General features: G+C 36.3%; 1 protein-coding gene across 2 annotated transcripts; it reads left to right on the top strand.

Annotated features, from left to right (window-relative positions):
• LOC109080733 (microtubule-associated serine/threonine-protein kinase 3-like) lies at positions 1-25431 on the top strand. 2 transcript variants are annotated; one of them, XM_042773386.1, is made up of 27 exons: positions 1-149; positions 3060-3091; positions 5325-5401; positions 5658-5727; positions 6842-6917; positions 9714-9868; positions 10704-10779; positions 10964-11173; positions 13581-13682; positions 13977-14109; positions 14234-14298; positions 14746-14831; positions 15194-15402; positions 15537-15675; positions 15764-15896; positions 16223-16388; positions 17600-17701; positions 18128-18250; positions 18340-18443; positions 18559-18734; positions 20984-21072; positions 21177-21374; positions 21655-21881; positions 22644-22766; positions 22848-22984; positions 23073-23251; positions 24441-25431. In XM_042773386.1, the coding sequence occupies exons 1-27, from the start codon at positions 111-113 to the stop codon at positions 25238-25240; spliced, it is 4026 nt and encodes a 1341-aa protein (XP_042629320.1). In that variant the 5' UTR covers positions 1-110; the 3' UTR covers positions 25241-25431. The 2 variants fall into 2 exon arrangements, with proteins under 2 accessions (XP_042629320.1, XP_042629316.1); XM_042773382.1 differs by lacking the exons at positions 1-149; positions 3060-3091 and adding an exon at positions 3795-4302.
• The last annotated feature ends 1509 nt before the right edge of the window (positions 25432-26940 follow it).

The raw sequence follows: 26940 nt of genomic DNA on the forward strand, positions 1-26940 counted from the left end.
GTATCAGGGATGGATTGGGGGACTAGGAAACAAGAGATTTCATGTGTGAGAGACACTCATTCTTACAGTATGGGTAAAATTAACCAGGAAAGCTACAAAATACATTCATAATGGATGAGCCAAACATACTGAGGCGGCGTGGTCTGCAGGTGAGAGTGCATGAGTGATACAGACAGTAGTATTATTCATTTGAAAGATATAAGCTTTATCTCTATTCATTTAACAGCATACATTCAGTGGTTCGTCAGTATCAGTATGTTTTATTATATATTTGTAAAGCGATAGTTGCATCTTTGCAACCACTTATTCCACACTTCTCGCATCCGTTTGTTTACGTACTTTGAGCTGAGAATCGTGTAGTGTTGGAAAACGGCTTGTTTTGACGTGGGGAGTGTTGGAAATAAAGGGTTTTTGGATTATATACTTTGTAAATATGCAATATAACATTAATTTAATATATGTTTTTATACTAACGACATTACAAAAAACAACAGTTGTTGATGTTATGCACGTTTCGATGAAGTAGACGTTTCATCAGCAGTTGCCATGGTGATTACAGCATTTGTTATGCTCCGATTTATGATGGAAAGACTTGCCTTCACTGATTTTTGCACTACCCTCCCGATTGAGTTGTTTTTTATTTTTATGTATAGATTGATTAATAGTGTTTTTTTGTGTTATTTTTTGTGAAAAAGAGTGTGAGTGTAAATGTTGAGGTGGGGGATGAGTGAATGAATCAAAACATTTTTTATGTAATTCTGTTTTTTAAGCTATGTGTCCAAAAATAGTAACACAATGTTTGCCTGTTACAAATTAACAATTTAGAACTCTTCAACTTTCCCCCAACATTGTGTAAATTAATGTCAAGTGGTAAATATAATACAAAATGGTACTCTGTACGTGTGTGTGTGTGTGTGTGTGTGTGTGTGTGTGTGTTTACTGTACCGACTGAACCATATTTTGGGACAAATTTGTACCCAGAAGTGCAGCTAACCCTGACAAAATCTCCCAACTTCCTTTTAAGAAATTTCTCATTTGTGCAAACCGTATAAAATAAATAAATAAAGTTATTTTGCAGAAAGTGTAGAAAGATTCCTGGGTTTTAGGATTATGTGGGATATAGTATTGTTAGGTTAAAGTATTTCGAATTAGCTCGATATAAAAACAAGAAGTCTATGCAATGTCTCCATTATAGCTGATTCTATATGTCTAATTTTGTGTTTTTGTGGGTGCAGTTGCAACCTTCCCTGTCTGGTCAGCGTGATACTTTGTATTCATTATCATGAATGAACGAAAATAGCATTCATTATGAGTGAGTGAAAATAACATTAGAAGCCAGACATGGAGACTTTCCTCATGTATGAATCCTTTACATTACACAGAGAATTACAACATCTACAGCATTTCACTTCTGTAGTTAATTCTGACATGGTAAAAGTGCTCAGCTCACCCCATTTACAAGCCCCCCTGCCTGCAGTAAGTTATTAGTAAATGGGCTGTCTGATGTTCTGTCCACACATGTCAGGTCTAACCTGTTACACAGAGGTAAACCTGAATTTCTGTCTCTTGCTGTTGCATCATACACAACTGCATGTGCGTAAGTGTGTGATTGTGCAAAACAGAACATAGTGACACAAAGGTTATGAGGTAGATGAAATAGCACTTACGTTTTAGAGTTTTATTAGAGTTTGACACCTATCATTATGTAATACCAGTATTATATCTGTTGACTCTGTGACAGAATAAATGGATTTTTTTAAAATTTTTTATGAAGCTCAACTTAAGTTCAGTGCACTTCTGGCTTTACTTTAGCAAAACCAAGAACTGTGAAATAAATAAAGATATATTGTTGCTTTTTTATAAAACGCATCTTTCAGAAAGAGTAGCTTATTTCTTAATAATAACAATAATAAAACATCCTTGAGGAAAGGTTAGGTACAGAATGAGTCAAGACTAAACAAGACAACCTTTGTTATTGGTCATCTACAAGACATTCATTTAAAGCGACAAAGTATGCTACATTGACAGTCCACTTGGAACACGACAGCCTAGTAAAAGCCAAAGCTGGCCCTGTTAAAACAAAATGAGCAGACACAAACATCTATAACTTCTGAGGGCTGGCAAATTTATATCCAAAAGCAGAAGGGTATAAGCAGTTTCCATTTGGATCTCAGTCATGTATTTATTGATGTGATAGTCATTCCCCCATCACAAATGGTTTATGGAAATGGTTTTGCTTTTGGCTTGAGCATTATTTGAAATGGAGCTGAAGAAGCAATGAATGACATATATGTATGTCTCCACATAAGCACGTATGCTTTTGTACTATGCATAAACTGTATGGCATTCCTTTAGGAGTTTTAAGATTATACACTCCAGGCCCCCCAAACTAATTCATTTGGCCTCATACTTTCTGATTAATCTTTCAGATGTCCATCCAAATATTCAGTGGCCTGAGCCCACTGACAGTGATTCTCCAGCCAAAAAGGGACAATGAGACATTGAAAAGCTTCAGTTTTCAGGACTGGCTAGGAACTTGGCAACTACCAAGGAATTTTGTGAGGTTATAGCATATAATTTTATTATGTTAATTATGAATTAGGACCTTAAAGTTTTATAAGCATTAAATCAAGGGTCAGTATTAAAACTGGATCCAGAAATACAAAACCAAACTTGGTTCTCCCTCATTATTGAGCTTTAAACGGACTGGAAGATTTGTTTCTGGTTCAGAACTCCTGTAGGTTTTAAATAATTGAAAGGTTTTGTCACAAAGATAAAAAGTGCAGTCTTTAAAATTCAGTATTTGACTATTGTTGTGTAAGATAATGACCTATTTCCCCCAGCCTATTTGATTCTCTTGAAATCCAAAGCCCCTCTTACTCATGCTTTTTATTTTCATGCAATATTAAATGCAATATTTGTGGTTCCATTAAAACACATTTAATAGATGCTTTGATAAAACATAGCCCAGGCCATTTGTGTCTGTAAGCCTAAGTGTATTATGTATCTTAAAGGTGACTTCAGTTATTTAAATTAACTCAGTCTTTATTACTTTCCAGAAGGAACTGAGCCTTCCACGCAGAGGAAATATGTGAGTAGGCTTCTTTCTCATGTATAATATTTTGTCTCTGTCATTTTTAGCTTTCATTTAGGTTATATAGTGTTCATATACTTTCATTCATTTCTTTCAATTTTGACAATTCTAGTATTTATGTTGTATGAATATACAAAAATAAAATAAAATCAAAAAGTCTGCATTGAAAAATTTAAATTCATTTAAAAAGTATGCATGCAAAGCAAATGAAATTCACGTTTGCACAACTAATATATTTGGATATATTTAAAGAAGGTTATATCTAAAACATTATAAAAATGTTTTGTCAGAAAAAAATGTAATAGCAGGACATGAGTTATTCATCTGTCTGCAACATCCTAATTTTTACATTTTACATTTTTTGGTAATATGAAATGGTTTCATCTATCGGTAGGCTATTTATTTAATTATTATTATTATTTTTATTTATTTTTTACAAATTTATTTACTATTAGGCTAATATTTACACCAATACAGAATTCATTAGCATTGGGGCATTATTAATTAATTTACTATGTCACACGCTTATATGAATATTAGTCTTAAAGCCACGTCAGAGGAGGGCTTCTGAAAGTTTGGGACTTTTGACATTATCCTCAACACTAACATATTACATGAGCTTACCGGTATGGGACACTCTTTGCATGCTAGGTTAAAGGAGGCGGGGTTGTCCGGCACGGTGACGTTCAAACCCCACCATGACCCCTTCTTTCAGTCAGGCTCTATGACAACTTCCTCTACTCCGCACAACCGCCTTTCTTTTATTGTTGCCCTAAACTTGCTATCGTTACAGTTGGGTTGCTATACCTTCAAGTGCGCGAGCAGCATCCGTTTGGAGGTGACAGGACTTGAGTATAACCTATAACCAGGCGATGGCATTTTCCAAACCTATGTGGCAATGTATCACTTGTGAGAAAATAACGCGATGATGGCATGGCGTTGCTGTAACGTTACTTAAGGCGCTTTCTGTCTACTCCCCGAACCGCGTGCAATGGAGTCTGTCGACATGGAGTTCGCCTGGGAGTTACATTAGACTTCACTGCTTTTACTCGTGCCAATGCTGCGGTGTATCATCGATGAGGATTTGTTAACTGCGGGGACAACGAAGACGAGCACGCCGACATCATGTCTGATCGGAATTACTGGACGGTGTGTCCGAGTTATAAAAGTCAGTTCGTTTCAGGAGGTTTAGTCAAACGACCCAAGAGGTAACGACGAGTTTAAGCATGTTACTGTATATTTTCAGTGTGATTGATTATTAATCGTCAAGGTTGCTCCGCCAAACTTACTGTAACTTGGAAAAATCCCACAGGCGCAACCGCAATTGATGTGCTTGATAAACTAGATCGGTCTTTGAAAATCTCATATAACTACTGTGATGGTAGAAAATATCTCGATCTCGTTGTGGTCACCCTACACTGTTTTTCCACCCAGCCCGTTTTTGTTCCGATAGTAAACGTGGCCCATGTACGGCAGAGCGTCTGCTGCTCATTGTCCTGTTGGCGGTGGATGCTCATATTCTATTGTCTAGTCTTTACATAATGTTTATATACAGCTTAACTGTCTGTATAGTGGGTCTGGGATGACTGTGTCATTGTTACATTTCGTTTTGAAGTCTTTGTCAACAAAGTATAGTTAGTGTGCTCTATAGCAGGCTAATCTGTAGTCAAAAGTTAGGGCATTGAGGTCAAATAGGTTTTTTTCTTGGTGTTTATTTATAACAATTATTTTTTAATGTAAGCCAAACAAAATGAACTGCTGAAAGAAAAAAAAAAAGCTATCGAAAATCAAAATGCCTCCATACAACTGCAATCGAAAGCCATAGAAGAAATAGAATGAAACAAAACCTTAATGCATCCAGGCCAATAGGTGTCAGTATAAAGCCCAAACCACTGGTACTATTATACTATCGGGATGAATAAGATCCAGCTGAACAAAACCTTACTGAGGTTTACCTTTCAAAGCCTTTAAAGCCAATTGTAACATAATTATTCTGCAGTCTAATAAATGTACACAGGCCTGTTCAAAGAAACCGAAGACATTCAATGTTGATTGAGTTACACCGGGTTTAACTAAATGTTTTTGTAAACTCAGATTGTTAGGTTGTGTTCCAGTATAAGACGTCAACAGACCATCCCTATAGATGGCTTTCATAATAGTGAAAATTGTGAAACTGGAGTTGTTGGAGGGGTTTTTGCCTTTAACAAGAACAAGAGTTTTGTTTCCACAGTAATCGGAGCAAGAGGAAGAGTTTGGCTCCCTCACCTACTCTATCAAGACCACTCTCACCCCTTCCTTTGCCATCTGGTAGCTTTAATTACTTATTTTCGCTTCTTTCTCAATTATGATGATGTTTGATTTACACTGTGCTTGATGATAAACACCGGGTAGCATAACATGCTTGCACATCCAGCCCACTGTTTGAAAATGCCATTGCCAGTAACACTCTGTCAGCAAAGCCTGGCAAAGAGTGCCAAGCAATACAGAGCCAACTTTGAAATCCAGTAACTCTGTAAAACTACCATAATGTGCATGTTGATCATAGAAGGTGTGTTTTCTACAGGCAGCAGTCCACAGGACAGTCCCAGAAATGTCTCCAGCAGTGCTTCGGTCAATTTTCCGTTCATGCGGAGGTAATTCACATTAGTCATTTGTGTTATATCTTATATCTGTTCTTTCATAATGGTGGTATAAAAGTGAGGAAAGAGTGGAAAGGTTTCTAGCTGGCCAATAAGATTCTGCGTTCGCTGCAGCTGGCCTCAAGGCTGTACTGTGGATGGGAAGCTTGGCATTTGTCACAGCAATTATAGTGAAGTCAGCGTGTAGCCTCATTACTTTATGCTGCCATGATTATGTGCAGAGGCTCCATCCGCTTTTATTAATTCTTGCTTGAAATGATGGGACCCTACCAGCTTCCTTGAACAGCTCTCAATGAAGATGGAATGAGTTGTTTTTGGTTGTGTCTTTAATGTGCCCTAAAAGCATGCATCTGTTTGTGGATAAATGATATGACTGTGTAAAGGTCATTTAAGTTCTTGAAAGAAGTGAAGTGTGTTAAAGTTTTGATATTTTATTTACATTTTCTATTTGTCTAGCTTACAAACTTGTAAATCATGTAAATCTATCTGGTATATCGACTATTGTGTAAAAGTTGGGGTCTGACTTATTTATTTTTTAAAAAAAATCAATACTTTTATTTGCAATAAAGACATTTATAATGTTATAAAATTAATAATAGATTTACATTTCAAATAAATGCTGTTCTTATGAACTTTCTCTTCATCAAAGAATCCTCAATGTATCAGTTTCCACAAAAATATTAAGCAGCACAACTGATAACATTGATGATAATAAGAAAAGTTTCTTGAGCAGCAGATCAGCATATTATAATGATTTCTGAAGAATCATGCGACACTGAAGACTGGAGTAATGATGCAGTTATTTAATATTTTAGTATTATTTCCCCATATTTCAGTATTTACTGTCTTTTTGATCAAATAAATGCAGCCTTGATGAGCATAAGAGACTTCATTTTTTCAAAAATATCAAAAAAAAAAAAAAAAAAACTTCTTGTGGCCCCAAACTTTTGCTGGTACTAGGTTTTCAGTCTTTCATTCATGGCTGATTGAAATACCTTTTTTGTAGTTCAGTTATTAAAATAACCTGCATTTTGATAGTTTGGATAACTATCTGAATGGAGATCATGTCTTCACCGTCACGTCTTCTTATTTCTCTGCCCTATTTTAGACCAGACACGCGAAGGTGGTCTGTAGCATCTGTCTCCTCTGGATATGGAACCAATCCAACCAGTTCTGCTGTTTCAGTGAGTGGACCCGTCTCAGTTATTCTGAAAAGACCCTCTTTGCTTTCCTTTTCTTGAGCCATCAGTCCAGTTCATCTGCAGTGTTTTTCTTTATAATCAAACAATGCACAGATCAGATGTGTTTAAATCATTATACATTGAATGTGTTATTTGTAGATTGTTTGATTTTGCTTTTGGAGTGCATGCTAAGAGCAGTACTAGTGCAGCTAGTTGAAAAAGAGTAACAAGTATACAGCATGCTAGATTTCTTTATTAATATTGATGCACTTTACAATGTTGACATATTCAGGGTCTGCACTAACATTGCAATATGAATTTTGGAGAAATGGTGATTTCCATTCCTAAAAAGAAGGTCATGAATAACATTTTAAAAATCATGGAAAAGAATGGGTGATTTTGATAATGAACAGGGCTTGAAAACGAAAAAATTCAATTGGTTCACTCTGAGCAGAATCGATATTTTAATGTTTCTGTTCATGCGTTCCTCTGATATTATTACCGTTCCGAAACCAGTTTGGGTGGAAGAAATACCATTCAATAACGTTATTTTTTAAAAACAATTTTATTTGCCTATAATTTGCCTAATAATAATAATAATATAATAATAATAATAATAATAATAATAAAGTACAGCGTTTTCTTTATTCAAAAAGGAAAGGAAAAAAAAGAGAGATCTGGTAACGTTAGCCAATAACCCGCTGCACTTAGTCAGCCAATGCAGCATCATCTTTTATAGATTTTGGCCAATTTTTAAAGACATCAAATTATTTTTAAGATATTTAAAAATGTTTGCTGCATTGTAAAAAAAAAAAAAAAAAAAAAAAAAACATTTGTATAAGATTGCGTTTTTAGAGTGAAGAAAAAAACATAAGTCGCGGCTCACGTCGCATTTTATTAGCCCTGTTACTTTCCGAAATAATGAAGGCTAAAATGCCTGTAGGCTAAAGCAAAATGTTTACAAACATTATAAAAACAGTTATTAGTTTCTCTCCAAAACAAATCCTTGAAAGTTTAGGCTATAAAAACGTCATTCCAAAAACAAATTAATTTAAGGTGAAGCTGATGCCTACCTCTCTCATTCGGCACGAATCCAAATGTTTCCATGTTCCCGACATATCTGGCTGCTAAAATTTTATTTATTATATAGTGTTTGTGCTTTCATCGACATAAACATCATCCTTCACATCGGCTTTATCAGCACAGTGAGATGTGGTCACGCTGAACGTAACAAATTTTGTACAACAGAGCAGTGTAACTTTTTATTTGTTTCTTTAACTGTATTTTATTTTGATAATGAACAGGTTTCAATATAGCAAAATTATGTTGTGTGTGTACGCGTAAGGCGTCGGCGCGATGGTCATACCAACACTGGTTGGTTATACAAAAGCAAGACATTATTCAAAGCTGTCAAGCTTTTGCAAAAGAATTAAAACTGTAAAGTAAAGAAAACTACTCTCTGCTGTTTCGTTTTCCTTTCCGAAAACTTTGGAACGTGTCACAATGAACCGTAATTAAGCACATTTTTTCCTTTGTTTCGTTAATCTATCAAAATGATTTAAGTGAAATATATTTAGTGTGTATGCCTATATTCCTTTTTATGAAAGCCTATAGTTTTTCTGTTTTCTCCATTCACAGAAGCGCTGCATGTGCGTGTGATCTGTTGAATCCATCTTACACTATCCTCAGATAAACTCTAAAGGGCGGTGCATTGCCATTGAGACTTACCTATGATGAGTTCACAGCTGAGCGGACATTACACTCGTTGGCTTCAGTGTCACATTTTTATAGGCTGTACTACTGGAATTCGTGATTGGTTGACAAGCCAATTTAAAATATTAAATGGAATGATAAAATTACGTTATTAACTGGTTAATGGCCATTTCATATTTTCGATTCTGTTCGGAACTTTAAAATTTGATTCTGTTTCTGGTTCTGGTTCTATTCCTGTCAAAATTTCGTTCGTTTCCGGTTTTCGTTCCTTGAACTGGTTCAGAGACCTAATAATGAATATACGCTTTTTGATGATAGGTTAAATATGATAAAATCATAATAGTTATTGGTAACCTTTATACCTTTTTAAATATATTTAGTAATTTTATTTACATAATCTGAACTGATTAAACCCTGTTCTTGCCATGAAAATAGCCTTTGAATTCATAGAATTCCATTGTTCATGCCATTTGTTATTTAACCTGTAGTTATTTAACTACAGGGTTGACCATTGTGGGTAATTCTCACTAGTGGAAATTGATTAATTTCACTGATTTATTTTCAAGGAAATCGTTAAAAAAATAGCCCCTTTCTCTGTTTTGAAATGATATATGGCCATTCATTGCTCATGCGATGAGGTCAGCCTTGTTTAACAATGTCCTATTGAGCCAGTGTCAGTGGAGACTTTATTCAGAGGGAAGCTGTGAAGCTTCTCTGGTTTCCTCCTCCCAGCACTAGTCCTGTCATATGCCCTTCTGCTCATTCTCTTTTCCTGAGATTTTCAGTCTTAAATTACCATCTATACCACAGACTACTGCAAACGAGAATGGAAAGTGTCCCGTCCTGTAGTTTTCTTGCATAATTGCACTCACTAATAAGTAGCTTTAAACTGTCAGATGCTCACCACTTGTGTTTCATGCAATCTGAGCACACGCGCCCTTGCCTTGCTATGCGGACTATTGCTAAACAACTGTTGTTACATTTTTACTCATCCATAATATCAGGGTGACACATTAGACACACGCAAATGTGATTTGTCTGAATCTGGCTGTGTTTCTGTCTCTCCTGCTCTTTCTTCTGCACTAGTCTTCCTCTTCCTCACAGGAGCTCCTGCACCAGCTGCCCTCCCAGCCCACCCCAGATGACCTCCATCGCCTCTTCAAGCATTTCAGGAGCTCAGAGAGTGTGGCAGATGAGGATGGACAGCCCTCGCCTTTCCGTCCTCGCTCACGGAGTCTTAGGTCTCTTGTTCGTTGTAGAGAAAAAAACAAGCTAATATGTGAAATGCAGTATTTTCATAGAGATATTGCAATTCAGTTTCTTCTAAGGAACACAAAAGGAGGAATTTTGGGAGACCGTTTTTCACGTAATTACAATTAATGGGGATTGAAACTTCAAAAAGGAGACAAAGGTGTTATAAATTGTTATTTTTCCTCACACATAGTTATCAAAAGATCTCTGGAGACTTCAAATATACTGCGCAATATTGTTATTTTTGTATTATTTATATACTATTATAGTATTTATTAATATTTCGATTTTTTTCTGCTTTTAATTTATTTATCATTTCAATTTTTTTATTAGTGCATTTAAATATTTATATTTAGCTTTATTTTTATTTCCAATACGAAAAGTTGCCAGTACAGCAGCATTTATATTTTTAAGTTTATATTTATTTATATTTAATATTTATATTATATTTTATATCAATGAAACTTTTTTTCAGTTTTATTAAAAAGAAATATAAAAACACTGGTGCACAAGTCATACTGAGAGCCTTTCTAAATATTTCCTGGTGCTTTTGTGCCCTTTTTTTTTTTTTTTTTAAGCCAAAAAGCTTCAGTCCCTATTCATTGTAGTTGCACTGAAAAAAGCAACCAAGGCCTTCACAGTTCTTTTGTGTTTGTCAGAAGTCAGTCAGTCATGGACAGAGTTTGTAATGAAATGAGGGCGAGTGAATGATGACAGAATTTTCATTCTGAAGTAAATTATTCCTTTAATGTTATTTGTTTGTATAAAAAAAGAAAAGTGGATGTGATAAATTTAATGTAACTGAAGTATTGTTTTGTTTTGTAGCCCTGGGCGAACATGTGGCTCTTTTGATAACGAGATTGTTATGATGAATCATGTCTACAAAGAACGGTTTCCAAAGGTAATTGAGCTCTGACATTTAAATGTAGTTTTTCATCATGGATGTGGATGCCACGTCATGTCATCACATGTTTTTTACTTTGTTTAAATTGTGGCTGTGGGAAAATTGATGGCCTGGTTGGTCCAAACAAAACAAACGACAATGGTCACCTACGCAGTCTCACAGCGTTTTATCACTCTTGCAGGCTACAGCTCAGATGGAGGGGCGTTTGCTGGCAGTGATTGCAGACTACTCCCCAGACAGCGCTCCTCCTCTTGCTGATGGAGTGCTGGGCTTCATTCAGCACCAGCTGGTCGAGCTCGTCCGAGACTGTCTGGAGAAGTCCAGAAAGGGGCTCATCACATCTTGCTACTTTGTGGAACTTCAGGAAAAATTAGAAAGTTTCCTACATGAGGTAGAAACATATTCTATATAAATATAAATGATTAGTTTACTTGGATCCAGAGTTTGCAAAGAATTCATGTCACAAGAGACCAGAATTTCCTTTTTGAATAATTTAGGCTAACTATTAATGAAAATATATTAAAGCAATGCAATACCCCGCTGTTCAAATCTTTGCTGTTGGCAAGATGATTCTTTTTTTAAAGAAATGAATACTTCTATTCAGCAAGGGCACGTTAAATTGACCAAAAGTGACAGTAAAGACTTTTATAATGTTATATATAATGTTATATAAAAGTTCTGTTTCAAATAAATGCAGTTCATTTGAACTTTCTATTCAAGAATACTAAAAAAAACTAACAGTTTTTACAAAAAATATAAAGGAACTGTTTTCAAGATTTATAATCATATTAGAATGATTTCTGAAGGGTAATGTGAAACTGTAAATTCAGCTTTGCCATCACATGAATAAATTATATTTTCAAATATATTTAAATTGAAACGCATTTCTTTAAACTGTAATAATATTTCACAATATTACTGTTTTCTTCTGTATTTTTAATCAATTAAATGAAACCCTGGTGAGTATAAGATACTCCTTTCAAAAACATCATACTGACCCCAGACATTTGAACGGTATTCTTATGTCCCAATTTAATACAAAATAAATTAAGAAATTAAAATTGTCTTCAAAATTATAATAAATTTAAAATCACACAATGTGTGATGCTGTTGGAGTTTGACTTATGTTAATTGTGTGAAAGAATGATTGTAGAGAATTTATTCAAGCTATTGAATGTATCCAGCCAAAAGCAACGAAAAGTTTAGTCTTCTTTGGTCAATGTTATTCATTTGATCAATATTAGCTACATAATACAGTATGGCTTGTGTGTTAGACTTGGGACACACTACATGATTTTCAAATAGACCTGGACACAACCAATGTTTATCATTATAATCAAATGCGTCAAGCCTTGAATTGGGCCACACCTGGCTGATCACTTGGGTGTGCAAATTGGACCCAAAATCAGGCTTAAAATCTTCATGGGTGTGGCCAGCCTTAGGCTGCATTTCAACTGTGAGGCGTAATGCATAAATCTATGAGTTTAACATAAACTTGCACTTAGGCCCAACTGACTGTGCTTAAATGAATATCTTGCCAAGACTTGCCTTTTGACCAAGCAGTGCATTCGACCACTTACATGTGCAGTCGCATCACTGCTGGTTACAAGCTTTCTTCACAGAGCATGTGCACAAATTGTGTGTTCAAAAGCAACTTCCTTTCTATGCTAGTTTCGACATAGTACATTTGACATCCCTAGTTTGCAACAGCATGACCGTGCTGTAGTTCATGATGGGTGGTTTAATGCTCTCTTTCCAACTCTCAGCTGAATCACTAATACTGCCACAACCCGTCTTTTTTTTTTTTTTTTTTTTTTTTTATAAAAGCATTATTACTGAATGATTACTGGCTTATGGCTCCAGACATAAGGCCCCTGAAGTCCTGAGTTATTCTTTTAATAAGCACTGTTCTTGTCATATGCCCTCTGAAAATGACATTCAGCAAACTGCTGTATTGAAATTATCTTCGATTGATGAAACCATGTATCTATATAGACACATGTTCCCATGTGTTCGTTTTAAAATAAACTGGCAGCTTTCATTCCTCACACCAAGCTGCTGTTGTCATGTGAAGTTTTTCTGGAAAGAGGCTGAAGAGAGAGCAGCAGTAATACACGCGAGTCTGAAGTGTTTGTGTGCTCAGGCAGGCATGTCGATACCGGAGGGAAGGATGGTTAATAAGGGCAAGTGAGAGACTGTTTGGTCTCCCTGAGGAGCTTTTGCTTCATGCTTCTGAAGTCATGAATTGCAAAATGAAGGAAGAGGCTGATCAAATTAAGAAAGAGGAAATCGGTCTTGGTGCAAAAAATTCCATTTACCTTTCCTTGCTTATGGGAGGTTTTGGTGCGTGTGTGTGTTGTGTGTGTGTGTGTGTTTTTTTTTTTTTTTTTTTTTTTGTTTTGTTTTTGTTTTGTTTTTTTAATATCATTTTTAATGAATGATGTTATAAGGATGAACTGTTCATTGGAAAATTCTTCATAGTTTCAAATGCTGTCATACAGGTTGGAAATGACATGAGGGTGAATTGAAAATTACAAATATGTAATTGTTGGGTGAACAATTGCTTTAAATGACTTGTTTGTCTTAAATGTAATTAGGAGCTTGAGAGGTTTTTATGGTCTTGTTCCTTTTGGGTGACTTATTTCTGCAACTTTTACCATTTGAGATCTGACTCATGGTAATGTCTACCAAACTTAATGCAAAAATGTAGGTTGTTTTGTTTTGTGCTCGTAAAGTTTATTTGCATTGGCAAATGACAGGTTTTTTTTTTTTTTTTTTTTTTTTTTTTTTTACCACAGGCATATGAGCGCTCTGAGAGTGAGGAAGTGACTGTTATTGCTAAACTCGTGAAGAAGATTCTCATCATTATTTCCAGACCAGCAAGACTACTGGAATGTCTGGTAAAAACATTGTGATTCTGTATTAGGAAGAAATTATATTTATCACATTTAACTTCAGAGGGCTACAGCTTTAATAATGTCTGCTTACTGGATACTGATAAGACAAATTCAAATAAAATCTCAGCAATATGGTGAGGGTTTAAATTGAATTCATTGCCCAGCAGAGTTCCATAGCATTTTGAAAACCACCTGTGACCTATTAATCTTCCTTTTGTAATTAATTACTGTGTGAAGACGGGGGACTGTAATACCATTTATATAATGCGGACTTATCATGTTTCTATTAACCATCAGGAGTTTGACCCTGAAGAGTTTTATCAGCGTCTAGAAGTTGCAGAAGACCATGCAAAAGTTGACCAGGGCATCAAGACTGACATCCCTCGATACATCATCAGCCAACTGGGTCTCACTCGAGACCCCCTGGAGGGTATAATTATGATTTATGTAGCACCCACCCTTAAATTATACATTTTTGTCTATGTTGTAAAGGGTAATTAAATGTTCGCCTTAGGTAAACAAGTGATTGATTTTCCTCTTGTCTTTGGGTTCAGACATGGTGCAGTTTGAGCACAACAACTCAGGCAGCCCAAGCAGAGAACTGGATGACACTGCAGAGGTAAGAAAATAAATCAAGGCTTGACAAAATCTTGAAAGGGTTGTTTCTCCACACTGCTGGAGGACTCATACTTCTCTTTCCAAGAAAACCATTGTACCGCTTCATATTTTGGTGGAAATTGTGATACAGGATTCTTTGAATAGACCGTTCAAAAGAACAGAAGTCATTTATAACATTATACATGTCTTTACCTTTATTCAGCAAGGATGCATTTAAAAAAAAATGCATTGCATTGAATGCATTGGAAAAAAAAATCTTACTGACCCAAAACCTTTGAATGGTAGTGTACATGCATATATATGTTAAGGTTGGCTTAACTGTTATTTGTGGAGAAAAAAAACACAGTTAATGATCAAGACCATGGCCTTTTTACCTTGTTATTTATGAATTTCAGTGAACTAGATGTTGTATTGTTATGTTCTTGAGAGTTCATATTTTGTGTCCTAGAATCGTCCTGGAAACACAACACCTCGAAGAAAACCTCTGGAAAGAGATTTTGAGACTATAAAGCTCATCAGCAATGGGGCTTATGGGTGAGCTCACACTTATTGCTTTTTACTTTAAAAAAGGAATAGACTGTTTTATAATCACTTGAATTTAGGTCACCAGTTGACAAAAGGCTGGAATACACTAACATAACCTTCATCTAGAGTTTTGCCTCAGTTACATTCTGGAGAGGTCGACGCTAGTTGAGGAAAGTCAGAGCAAGTCTGCAGATTTTGAACAGTCAGATGTAGTTTATGATGGGCAAAGACACCCAGTGTTTAGCTCCAGACTATGATCCCATCCAATCAGTAGATATCAAACATGGTTGAATTTTTTTCAATTTTAAAAAAACATTGAAAACTTGAGAATATCAGTCGGCTTTGATCCTGATTTGAGTGTTGACTCGCAGGGCCGTGTACCTAGTAAGGCATCGTGGGACACGGCAGCGGTTTGCTATGAAGAAGATAAACCGGCAGAACTTGATCCTGAGGAACCAGATCCAGCAGGTGTTTGTGGAACGAGACATCCTGACGTTTGCAGAGAACCCTTTTGTGGTCAGCATGTTCTGCTCCTTTGAGACACGACGGCACCTTTGCATGGTCATGGAGTATGTGGAGGGTGAGTCAGAGGAGTGATGTGTTGTTACAAATATGTTTTTTGATCTAATCTTATGACACACACATGCATCATTTCTCATGTATACTGTCGTGAGTCTGCAGCTGTAATGTTTTAATATGAAATTGTCTTTGCAGGTGGAGACTGTGCAAATTTGCTGAAGAATATGGGTCCCTTGCCGGTGGACATGGCTAGAATGTACTTTGCAGAGACGGTTCTGGCACTAGAGTATCTTCATAATTATGGCATTGTGCACAGGGATCTCAAACCTGACAAGTAAGAGCGACTTGATGTAATCCTGCAGTTATGCATGACTCCACATCCTGCAAATATTGCATTCACTGTGTTTGTTTCCTGTCTTCAGCTTGCTCATTACATCAATGGGGCACATTAAACTGACTGACTTCGGTTTGTCTAAAATCGGTTTAATGAATATGACCACAAACCTGTATGAAGAACACATGGAGAAAGATACACGAGAGTTCATTGATAAACAGGTCAGTCTACCTGTACATTCACCACACCAAATACTAATATTGTAATATTGAGCAAATAATGAGTTCAATTAGTTATGTTTTTCCACACGGGCTATCCTATGGCTTCAGAAAAGTTCAAACTAATATATATATATATATTTTTTTTTTACTGATATGGTGCCAGTAAAAATTACCATTCACTTTTTTTGTATGGTAAAGGGATGCTCTGGCATTCTGACATCTTTTGTGTTTCACTGAAGAAAGAAAATACAGAGGTGGAGGAACATGAGGGTTTAGTAAATCATAACATTTTCCATTTTGGGTGAACTTTTCCTCTTGTTTTCTAGGTCTGTGGCACTCCAGAGTACATTGCACCAGAGGTGATCCTGAGGCAAGGTTATGGGAAACCTGTGGATTGGTGGGCCATGGGGATTATCCTGTATGAGTTCCTGGTGGGCTGTGTGCCTTTCTTTGGAGACACACCAGAAGAGCTCTTTGGCCAGGTGGTCAGTGGTAAGGATGAAGGAGTTTTAACCCCTAACTAGTGGTCGACCGATATTATTATTATTTTTTGACTGCCAATGCAGATATCTTGGAAAGCGGGGGGGCAATAGCTGATATGAAGCCAATATAATTTTTTAAACATTTTAATTAATATTTAAGAAATTTTTGATTATTTGACAATGGATTAAAAAATAAATTTATAAAATAAACATACTTTAGATGGCAAAGTATTTTTTCACAAATAAATAAATATTTAATAAATATAATTAAAAAGGAAGTAAACACTAACCAACAGGGCACTCAGTATTCTGGGAAGTTTGTGTGCATTGGGAATCATATTTTTTCAAATAAAGTCAGGGTAACACTCATTTTACATACAGCACACAGTGGAAATGACATGAATATGAAAGTGAACAAATGCATAAAGCACAGTATAATTTGAAATCACGAGTTTAAAGTTTAAAGCATTCAATTAACTCGGACCGACCGTCACACAGAGAACACGTGATCATACTGGATAAAAATGCACACTTCAAAAGATCTCAGCTGGATTTCGACTAAGTTTGCAAGGTTTGTGAAATTAAATGTTCATTAGTCATTCAAAGATTTGTTTGAATGATATAAATGCGTATTTGTTTAATGCTGACGGCAAACGAGAAAGTATTATAATGTTTGCCTATTACTAATAATATGAAAGCAATCGTTATCATACTTTTGGTATACATTTATTCCTTGGTTTAACTTTCTTTCTGATTATTAGACAGACTTCTATCCATATTAGACAGAACTGTTAATGACGACAGCAAACAAGAGGAAGAATATGAGCACTGTGTGCTCAGGCGCTGCCGCTCTCAGCGCTGTCAAAATAAAAGTTCTGCCTCAAAAAACATTGGCCAAGCAGAAAAACTTATCGGCCGATGTCGATATTTGCAAAAGATATATATTATTAGATATATATTGGTCGACCACTACCCCTAACCCTGAGAATTGAGTCTTGATTGAAATTATTTCTGCCTACTAGATGATAAAACGAGTGGAAAAGGTTCCCATTGCCCTACATTGCAGAAGGGACCTGAGCTGTATCTAAGCATCAGTATATCATAGACTTTGGAGTGGGCTCTTTTGACATGGCCTGCTTTCAGTCCTCTACTAACAGTGTAAAATTCTGCTTTATCCTATTAATGTTGTGTGCATGTGTCTGCATCCCTCTCACTCCGTAGACGAAATTGAGTGGCCAGAGGGTGATGATGCATTACCTCTTGAGTCGCAAGACCTCATCACAAAACTGCTGAGACAATGTCCCATAGAGCGCTTGGGAGCTGGTGGGTGTTTTGCCTGTTTAGTTTTATTTTAGTATTATGTATATGCTATTATATTAATTATTAATATTTTTAATTTGCTTTAATTTATGGTTTTACTATCGGTTTAGGTGTTTTGAATAAGCTTTTATTTAATATTTTCAGTTAATTAAATGTTTAGTTTTAGTAATTTATATATATATATATATATATATATATATATATATATATATATATATATATTTTAATATTTAATCTCTTTTTTTTTAGTTCAGTTTTAGTAATTTTTGTACTTAAAAAAGCTTAAATGAAAACTAGAAATGTTGCCATTGCAACTAATTTTGTTTCATAACAGTTTTTAATCAACAACAACAACAACACTGTTATTAGGAACTTGATAAAGTCCCCATAATGCAGCCAGAATTGAATCATGTGTGGTATGACCTACAGGAGGTACAGCAGAGGTCAAACATCACATCTTCTTCCGTGGTCTGGACTGGAGTGGACTGTTAAGGCAGAAAGCAGAGTTCATTCCACAGCTTGAAACTGAAGAAGACACAAGCTTCTTTGACAGTAGGTTGCTCCCTTGCTCTTTTATGACTTTTTCTGAATCATAAATATGATGTAGATGCAACTGAACCTTCTGTTCATCTGCTGTCCAGCACGTTCTGACCGTTACCACCACTCTGAGGAGGACGATGAGACAAACGATGATGAGTCTTATCAGGAGATCAAGTTCTCTTCCTGCTCGCATCGCTTCAGCCAGGTGAAATAGAAGAATGTGCACAATGTTATCCCATAGAGATGTCTGTCACTCAGACAGACTGAGGCATTTAACACAGTAAGTGCAGGTCATGACTTGTTTTTGTCATGTGAATCAGGTGTACAGTAGCTCCGAGCAGCTGGCTTCTCCCTCCAACTTGAGCCTGTCCTCCTCTGAGCGGAGCTGCAGCGAGGAGAAGGAGGACAGGTGGGATAGTCATTCAATGCTTTCTCCAGTGGAAACCCCCAGAACGCTTCCATTTAGCGACAGGAAGCAGGATTCCCACAGGAGCAGGTAAGCACAAGGCTATGTACAACAGAGTACTATTAACACACTACATAAAATTTCTGCAGCATATACTTGGATGAGCTTGTAAGGAATGATGTAATACTGACAATACAATGCACTCTACTTCAGGTTCATTAATCACATTGGAATTATAAGATCAAATAATTAAAATTTTAAATGTATTAGCTCTTGTGACGATCAGTGCTGTTATTGTTAACGAAAACATTTAAAAAAAAAGATTTTGTTAATTGAAAAATCTTAAGTAAAATATAAATAATCTATGAAAAATGGAAATGATGAAATTCTGTTGATTAAATTATTTTAAATGTTGAAATTACAAAAAAAAATGACTAACTGAAAACTAAAAGTAAAATATAAATAAATTTAAATATAGAAAAACCACTCTGTGTGTGTGTGTGTTTATATTTATATATATATATATATATATATATATATATATATATATTAAAAAAAAAAAAAAAAAAAAAAAAAAAGATTTTCCGCCTGCTGTACTGAAAACTGTACCAAACCGTGACATCAAAACCAAGGTACATACATACTTAACCGTCATGTTTGTGTACCATTACATCCATAATATATATATATATATATATATATTACATCCATATATATTATGGATGTAAATATAGTAATTACATCCATATATTACATCCATATATTATATTAATATGTAATATATATATGGATGTAATATATATATTACATCCATAATATATATATATATATATATATATATATATATATTATGGATGTAATGGTACACAAACATGACGGTTAAGTATGTACCTTGGTTTTGATGTCACGGTTTGGTACAGTTTCAGTACAGCAGGCGGAAAATCTTTTTTTTTTTTTTTTTTTTTTTTTTTTTTTAATGGTTTATTAAACCGGGTTTACTGAACAAATTGCTCTTTCTTTAAATAAACTCATTTATAATTAACAGTTTCTTAGAGATAAAAATCTACCTCAGCTTATGCTCTAAACCATGGGTGTCAAACTCAATTCCTGGAGGGCCGGAGCCTGAAGAGTTTAGATTCAACCCTAATTAAACACACCTGATCCAACTAATCAAGTCCTTCAGGCTTATTTGTAAACTACATGGTATGTGTGTTGGAGCAAAACTTTGCAGGGCTCCAGCCCTCCAGGAATTGAGTTTAATACCCCTGCTCTAAACTATAGTGAGCCCTTTTACATTAGGCCTACTATAAGGTTACAGTCACAGAGCCCAAACTTAAAGGGGCCCTATTATGCTCTTTTACAAGGTCTTTATATTGTTTTGGGGGTGTACCATAACAGGGTCTCATACTAGGTTGTTCGAAAAACACAATTTTTTACATATTTTACATTATTACAATACCTCTCTCCCCAGTCTGGCATGAACGGCTGGAATAGTTCCTGTATCAAATGAAGGCCCATCTTCTGAAATACGAAATGCGCTGTGATTTGTTAGCTCCGCCAATTTGTGTTGTGATTGACAGCGCTCAGCGCCTGGTCGGGAAATGTCATGCCCCTTACCATAGCCGCCTGCCAGCTTCAGTGTAAATACTGCGTCAAAATCAAATCTATTTAAGCGCGATTTAAACCCGGATGATTGTAACCACTCTAAACTGGTGAACATGTCATCACTCTAAGCTTGTCTGTCTTGGGAACACTAGCGTGTCTCTGACATAGTGATAACACTCGTTGCCTTCTCTAGTGCAGCTCAACCAGGTCTCGTCCCATTCGCCGATCTTTGTGATATCACAAATCCCGGAAAGTATTCGTTGAAGTCCAAATGAGTCGTTCGTTGTAGGCTACTCCTGTTACGGGTGAAAGTCCTGAACCTGCTTTTTTTTTTAAGATGAAGTGTGGCTTGGAAACAATACGTGTTAACGTGGATACTCATCAAGACCATGATTCTGACAATTTTGTGTGCATTTAGTCAAGAAGACATGAAAGAGAACTCAATTTGGTTCTCCCATATGCTGTCTGAGCTGTGGCTTTTTGCATGCGTGCATGCATGCATTTGTGTGCACAGAAATGGTCTATCACAGCGTGCGAGTACCACACTGAAAAAAAAAAAAAAAAAATATAATAATATAAATATTTATACTCGTTCAGAAATGAAAAAATGTTTGTGTTCAAATCATTTATAATTGTTGTATGATTATATATATAATATTTTTTTTTTTTTTTAATAATCATAGTCAAAATGCTTTACAGAAACTTGAAAATTTGTGTTCTCTCTTTTCATGCAGTCCCAGGCCAAGAGCATCATCTAGTTCATCTCAGCCTGAGAGGGGAAGCCTTGAGGCCATGCCACGCTTTGCTTTTCCTGAGGATGAGGGTAACATATATTTATGCATATTTTATTTGAATATTAGGTGAAATTTAAGGGCGACTTGTGCTCATTCTCAAATGGAGTTTTCTTATATATTTGTTTCTTTTTAGAAGGTCTTGTCTCAAATCTCCGGCGAATTCGTCTGCGCAGCAACTCCACTGGAACAAGACCTACTAATCGTAGGGACCACAAGGGTCCGCACCGCCTCGGGCTTCAGCAGGAGACCCCAGAGAAGCCACGCTCATCATTTACATGCAAAGTCCCCAAGTCTGCATCCGTGTCTGGCCTTTCCCTCATTGTCACAGCAGGTACAGTGAGCTCAGATGAGTTCAAGTAGACAATGCACCAACATGTGATGCCATCACACTGAAGGGAACTGAAATTCATGTGACTACAACAATAAACAAGTGAAGCAGGTGGTTTCAAGAGAACAATGAGCAGTTGAGAGGAACAGAGAGCTTATTGACGAAGTTTAAAGCGAAACACGACTTGACATAAACTTTGTGTTTGATATTTAATACCAATATGTGGATATTGCAGCAATTATGAGGCATTTCTCTTATATTTGATTGTGTATTATCACCATAGATGACATCCCGGGTGGGCTCCAGACAAGCCCCATGTCTTCACACTCCCTCTCATCCAACCCTTCATCTCGGGACTCTTCCCCAAACCGAGACCTCTCTCTCAGCACAAGCATTCTTTGTCCTCCTGTGGTCATCCACAGCTCTGGGAGGAAGTATGGCTTTGCGCTCCGTGCCATTCGGGTCTACATGGGTGACACTGATGTCTACACGGTGCACCACATGGTCTGGGTAGGTATTATGAATGCAGTGTGAATCATTCCACTTATTGCATGGTTAACTAGCGATGCACCATGGTTTGGGTTTAACCTGCCAAGGAGTTGAACATACTCAAATAGTGAACCATAAATGTTTTGATATGTCAGTATCTATTTTGTTGACACAACATGGATAAGCTATAACTGGTGAACATGTCATCTGTCTGGACTGTAGCACTAAGTTTACAGTATTGATTTTTATCATAATCTATCTTTATTTTGTATTGCGTACCATCCGATAATTGACTAAGCTTTGTGCTTTGCTCTTTTTGATATGAAACAAAGTCTCAGCTTTTAAATTCTGTCAATTTTATAATGAAATTCAAACAATTTGGATTTGATGCTCTTTAATGTGGCATGCAAGATTGCCTCCATTCAAGCAGCACGTGAACCAATCATGTCTTCTTTTTTCTGGCTAGCTATAGCATGAAATAAACAAAAATGAACATCAGAAGGTGAAATGTCTCTTGTAATCACTCAATCAGTGTTTCAACTGTAGGTGTTTGTAATTAAGATATATGTAGTTTAATTTTAAATTGTGTTTTTTTTTTTTTTTTTTACCCAAGGAAAGCCGTAAATGTATTTGGCTTAATGAAAACTTTAATTTTAGCTTCAGTAAAAAATTATTTTGGTACATCACTATGGTTAATCATAATACTGAGAACCCAGTGTACAAACATTTTATTGGTTTGACACTTTTTTTTATATGCGCTTTTATGTGTTGCCGTATATCTAGAGCGTTGAAGACGGCAGTCCTGCTCACGAGGCTGGGCTGAGGGCTGGGGACCTCATCACTCATGTGAATGGAGAGTGTATCCAGGGTCTGGTGCACACGGATGTGGTGGAGCTTCTGCTGAAGGTGAAGTTAAAGGCGACCCATGCACTTTTTAAAAAAACGACTGGGAATAGATGCTTGATTTCTTGATTTTTCCATTTGTAGAGTGGCAGTAAAGTGACTCTGCAGACGACTCCTCTTGAGAATACGTCCATTAAAATCGGGCCTGCGAGAAAGACCAGCTCGAAGGGGAAGATGGCACGACGCAGCAAGAAGAGCAAAAGGAAAGAGGGTCAAGACAGGTTGGAAAGATACAGTGTCTTCTGGAACATTTTAAACAAGTTAAAACTCATAAAATCCCAAAATGTAATTTAAGCCTAAATTTTCTAGCAAACGGCGAAACCTTTTGAAGAAGCTGCCCAAACACAGTCCAGGGATTCAGAACAGTCGCAGTTTCTCAGCGGGTTTTCAGCACTCACCTAATGACAGCCTGTCGGACTCTCCAACGCCGAGTCTATCTCCTGGGCCCAACACCCCGTGCAGAAGCCCAGCTCCAGACCTGTCATGTGGTATGACTCAGACTCTCTCTCACTGTCAGATACAGTCTTATATGCTTCGGTTTGTAATTAGAGATGCCTCAAATAATAATGCCTTGTTGAAGGAAGCCAGTTCTTGAAAAGAAAATAATTCCACTCTAAAAAATACTGGGTTGTTTCAACCCAGCTTAAATTTTTAAATGAAATTTTGAACCCAAAAGTTTGGTTAGTCTATATTTGACCCAATGTTGGGTTGAAACCTGATAATTTGACCTGTATTATGACAAGGCAAAGTTAGTTCAGGTTATAAAATAATTATTTATGAATTATTAACAAATAATTCATGATATCTGTTTTTTAAACTTTTCAAAGTACTGTTCAAGGTCTAAGGTAAGGCAGAATGTGCTTCTTATTTACTTGATGGTTACACTGCATGACATTTCATTTTTCTTGAAAGTTTTTCAAACCGTATGAAACCAACATTACTACAAACAGTACAGAAATTGGCACGTGTTTTAAACTAGTTTTTCAAAATATTTTTTCTTTATCACGGACACTGTTGTGTCATTTGATTTACACTTCCGTTCAAAAGGTTTGGGGTTGTTTTGAAAAAATGAATGCTTTTATTCAGCAAGGACACATGAATTTGATCAAAAGTGACAGTAAAGACATTCAGAATGTTACAGAAGATTTTGGTTTCAAATAAATGCTGTTCATCAAAGAGTATCACAGTTTCCACAAAAATATTAAGCAGCACAATTGTTTTTAACATTGATAATAGTAAGAATTGTTTCTTAAGCACAAAATCAGCATATTACAGTGTTTTCTGAAGGATCATGTGACACTGAAGGAATAAATTACATTTTAAATTATATTAAGATAAAATGGTTGTTTTAAATTGTAATAACATTTCAAAATATTACTGTTTTACTGTATTTTTAATCAAATAAACATAGCCTTGGTGAGCATTTAATGTATTAAAAACATTTTTAAAAATCTTAACAACCCTAAACTTTTGAACAGTAGTATATCTATAAAATGTACACTATTTCAACAATTTGAAAGCTTTTTGGAGGAGCATTAAAGCACCAGACTGTAAATTGTTTTTGCATTCATCTACTGATGAATAAATAATTTTTTTTTTTTTTTTTTAAAAAGACTTCCCTATTGATGTTTTTGAGTAGTTTATAAGTGATTGCCATTGCTTTTACTCTCTCCACAGATTCAAACTCTCCACAGAGTTCCTCACCCTGCTCAAGCTCTCCGAATTCACCCATTCCTCAGAGTCGACCAAGTTCTCTTCATGTTTTGGGATCCAAGATTGGCCTCCGCTATAGCAAACCAGGCCGCTGCAAGTCCGCCAACAGTATCCCCCCCTCTCCCCTCGCCTGCAATCCCTCCTCACAGCCTCTGTCTCCACAGTGTTCTCCATCTTCCCTCACTGGAGTTCCTAAAAGCCACCACTCGTTTCATAATAAGATGATGTCCCCGCCGACCATCGTGAGACAGACAGTGTGTCCCCGCAGCGCAGAATCACCCCGTTCACCACTGCTTAACAGGGTTCAGTCATCTGAGAGGCCCTCCTGTGCCCAGCATGGAGACAAAAAGCCTTTCTCCACTCGAAGACACACTGTGGAAGTTCCCCAGAGTGAAGCTGAGGGACTCGAGTTACAACCTAGTGACATTGCCTCAGGTTTTGTGTGTGTCGGTGACCATGCTAGACAAGGGCTGTACCTGGCTGGCCAACGAGTGAGGGACTCCGGCGGTGCGGTGATGAGGAAGCTAAACTTGTCTGAGAGACGAGATTCATTTAAAAAGCAGGAAGCTGTTCAGGAAGTCAGCTTTGATTACTCCGATGACAAGGAGGCCTCAACATCTACACCTGTGCCATCTCATCCATGTTTCAGAGCGGCATGGATCAGCGCAACACAGCCGGAAGGAGGCTCCCAAACTTCAGCGAGGAAGACCGATGAGCTTGGATCCAAGCTAAAAGAACAGAAGAAAGCAGAGGATAAGTGTTAGCCTTAGAAAAGCCCAGAAAACTGTGAGACTCAGATGTACGGGTGCTTCCATTATCATTTAAATCATAATCAGAGAAAGTACAGGGGTAGAAAGTCTTTGTTTAGTGTCATGTATTTGTAAGTTAGAAGTCATTCACCTGCCAAACTGTCTTTTAAAGGGATGCAAATTCTGCCATCATTTTTTCAGCCTCATGTCGTATTCACCTGCCAAACTGTCTTTTAAAGGGATGCAATCTTCTCTTTCCTTATTTCTCTTCTCCTCTCTCCTCATTTCTTTCTTTTTTCTTTTTCTTTCTCTTTCCTTCTCCTTCTCTTACTTCTCCTTTTCTTTTCTCTTCCTTTTTTTCTTTCCTCTTTCTTTCCCTCTTTTTCCTCTTTTCTTTTTCTTCTTTCTTCTCCCTTCCTTTTCCTCCTCTCTCTCTCTTACATCTTTCTTCTTTCTCTCTTCTTCCTCTTTTCTTTTTTTCTCTTTTTTTTCCTTTCTTTCTTTCTTTCCCTCAAACTGTCTTTTAAAGGGATGCAAATTCTGCCATCATTTTTTCAGCCTCATGTCGTTGCAAACCTGTGTAACTTACTTTCTACTGTGGATGATTTGTGTTGATGTTTGCTGTCTTAAGATATCGCTGGCATTTGTGTTCCACCAAAGAAAGTCATACAGGTTTGAAACGACGAGTAAATGATGACACAATTTTCATTTTGGGGTAGACTATCCCTTTAAGAATTTGTTTTACCAGGTAGCACAATGAACTTTTGTAGATTTTGAAAGAATTTATTTATTACATTTGTTTTATACGAGACGGGAACAGAAAGGTCATACAGTAGGATCGCTTTTTGAGAATTTGCACATTTGTGGTCCTGCTGAGGTTCAATTACTGTTGTTTTTTTTTTTTCAGTCTCATCATAAATATCAGTAATGTTGTCATATGAAGTCATATAATGTCTGAGTGGTCAACAAAATGTAGTTGTTATATGTTGACTAATATTCTTTTTGCCATTTTCCAAGAAATGAATCTTGCGTTCAGTCAGTCATACCCAATAATATTCCAGCACCTAAATAATGACTTGCAAGAAGCCATTCAGCCAATGTTGGCATTGTAGTGTGTCATGTTTACCTGAGCATACTTATTCTCATTACTTAGAACAAAATGGATTATGAATACTAATTTGGTGATAACTTTTTACTTATAATGTTTTGGATTCGGTATATGTTCTAGCAGTGTTGTACAACTGAAATCATTTGACATGTAATCTTTAACAATCGGTGTTTTGTAGTTTGATTTGTGGAAATGTCTGTTCTCTTGAATTCACACAATGTTTTTGTGAGTACCCTATATAAATGCCACAATTTTAATCTGCACTGTAGCCTTCTGAAGTGTTGACGTGCTTGTATGGTTACACAGAAATGATTCAGTTACGAGTAACATGAGCTTTCTACGTCATGGTTTGCTGAAACTGGATTGCTTCCTCATTCATTAATCAGAACTAAAGAGATAGAAGACAACCTTTAGATACTTGCACTCCCAGTCTGACTTGTCTTTCCCTTCTTCTATACTTAATATTAGTGTGGCACTATTTCCTTGAGTTCACATACTACCTTCATTTACTTTTGTATGGTACTGTAGTTTTTTTTTTTTTTTTTTTTAAGTTGAATTTGTGTAGTTGATCCAGTTCTTTACACAGCCAGATTTAAGGGACTCAAAA

This window comes from Cyprinus carpio, chromosome A2 (assembly GCF_018340385.1).
Source record: "Cyprinus carpio isolate SPL01 chromosome A2, ASM1834038v1, whole genome shotgun sequence".
Taxonomy (NCBI): domain Eukaryota; kingdom Metazoa; phylum Chordata; class Actinopteri; order Cypriniformes; family Cyprinidae; genus Cyprinus; species Cyprinus carpio.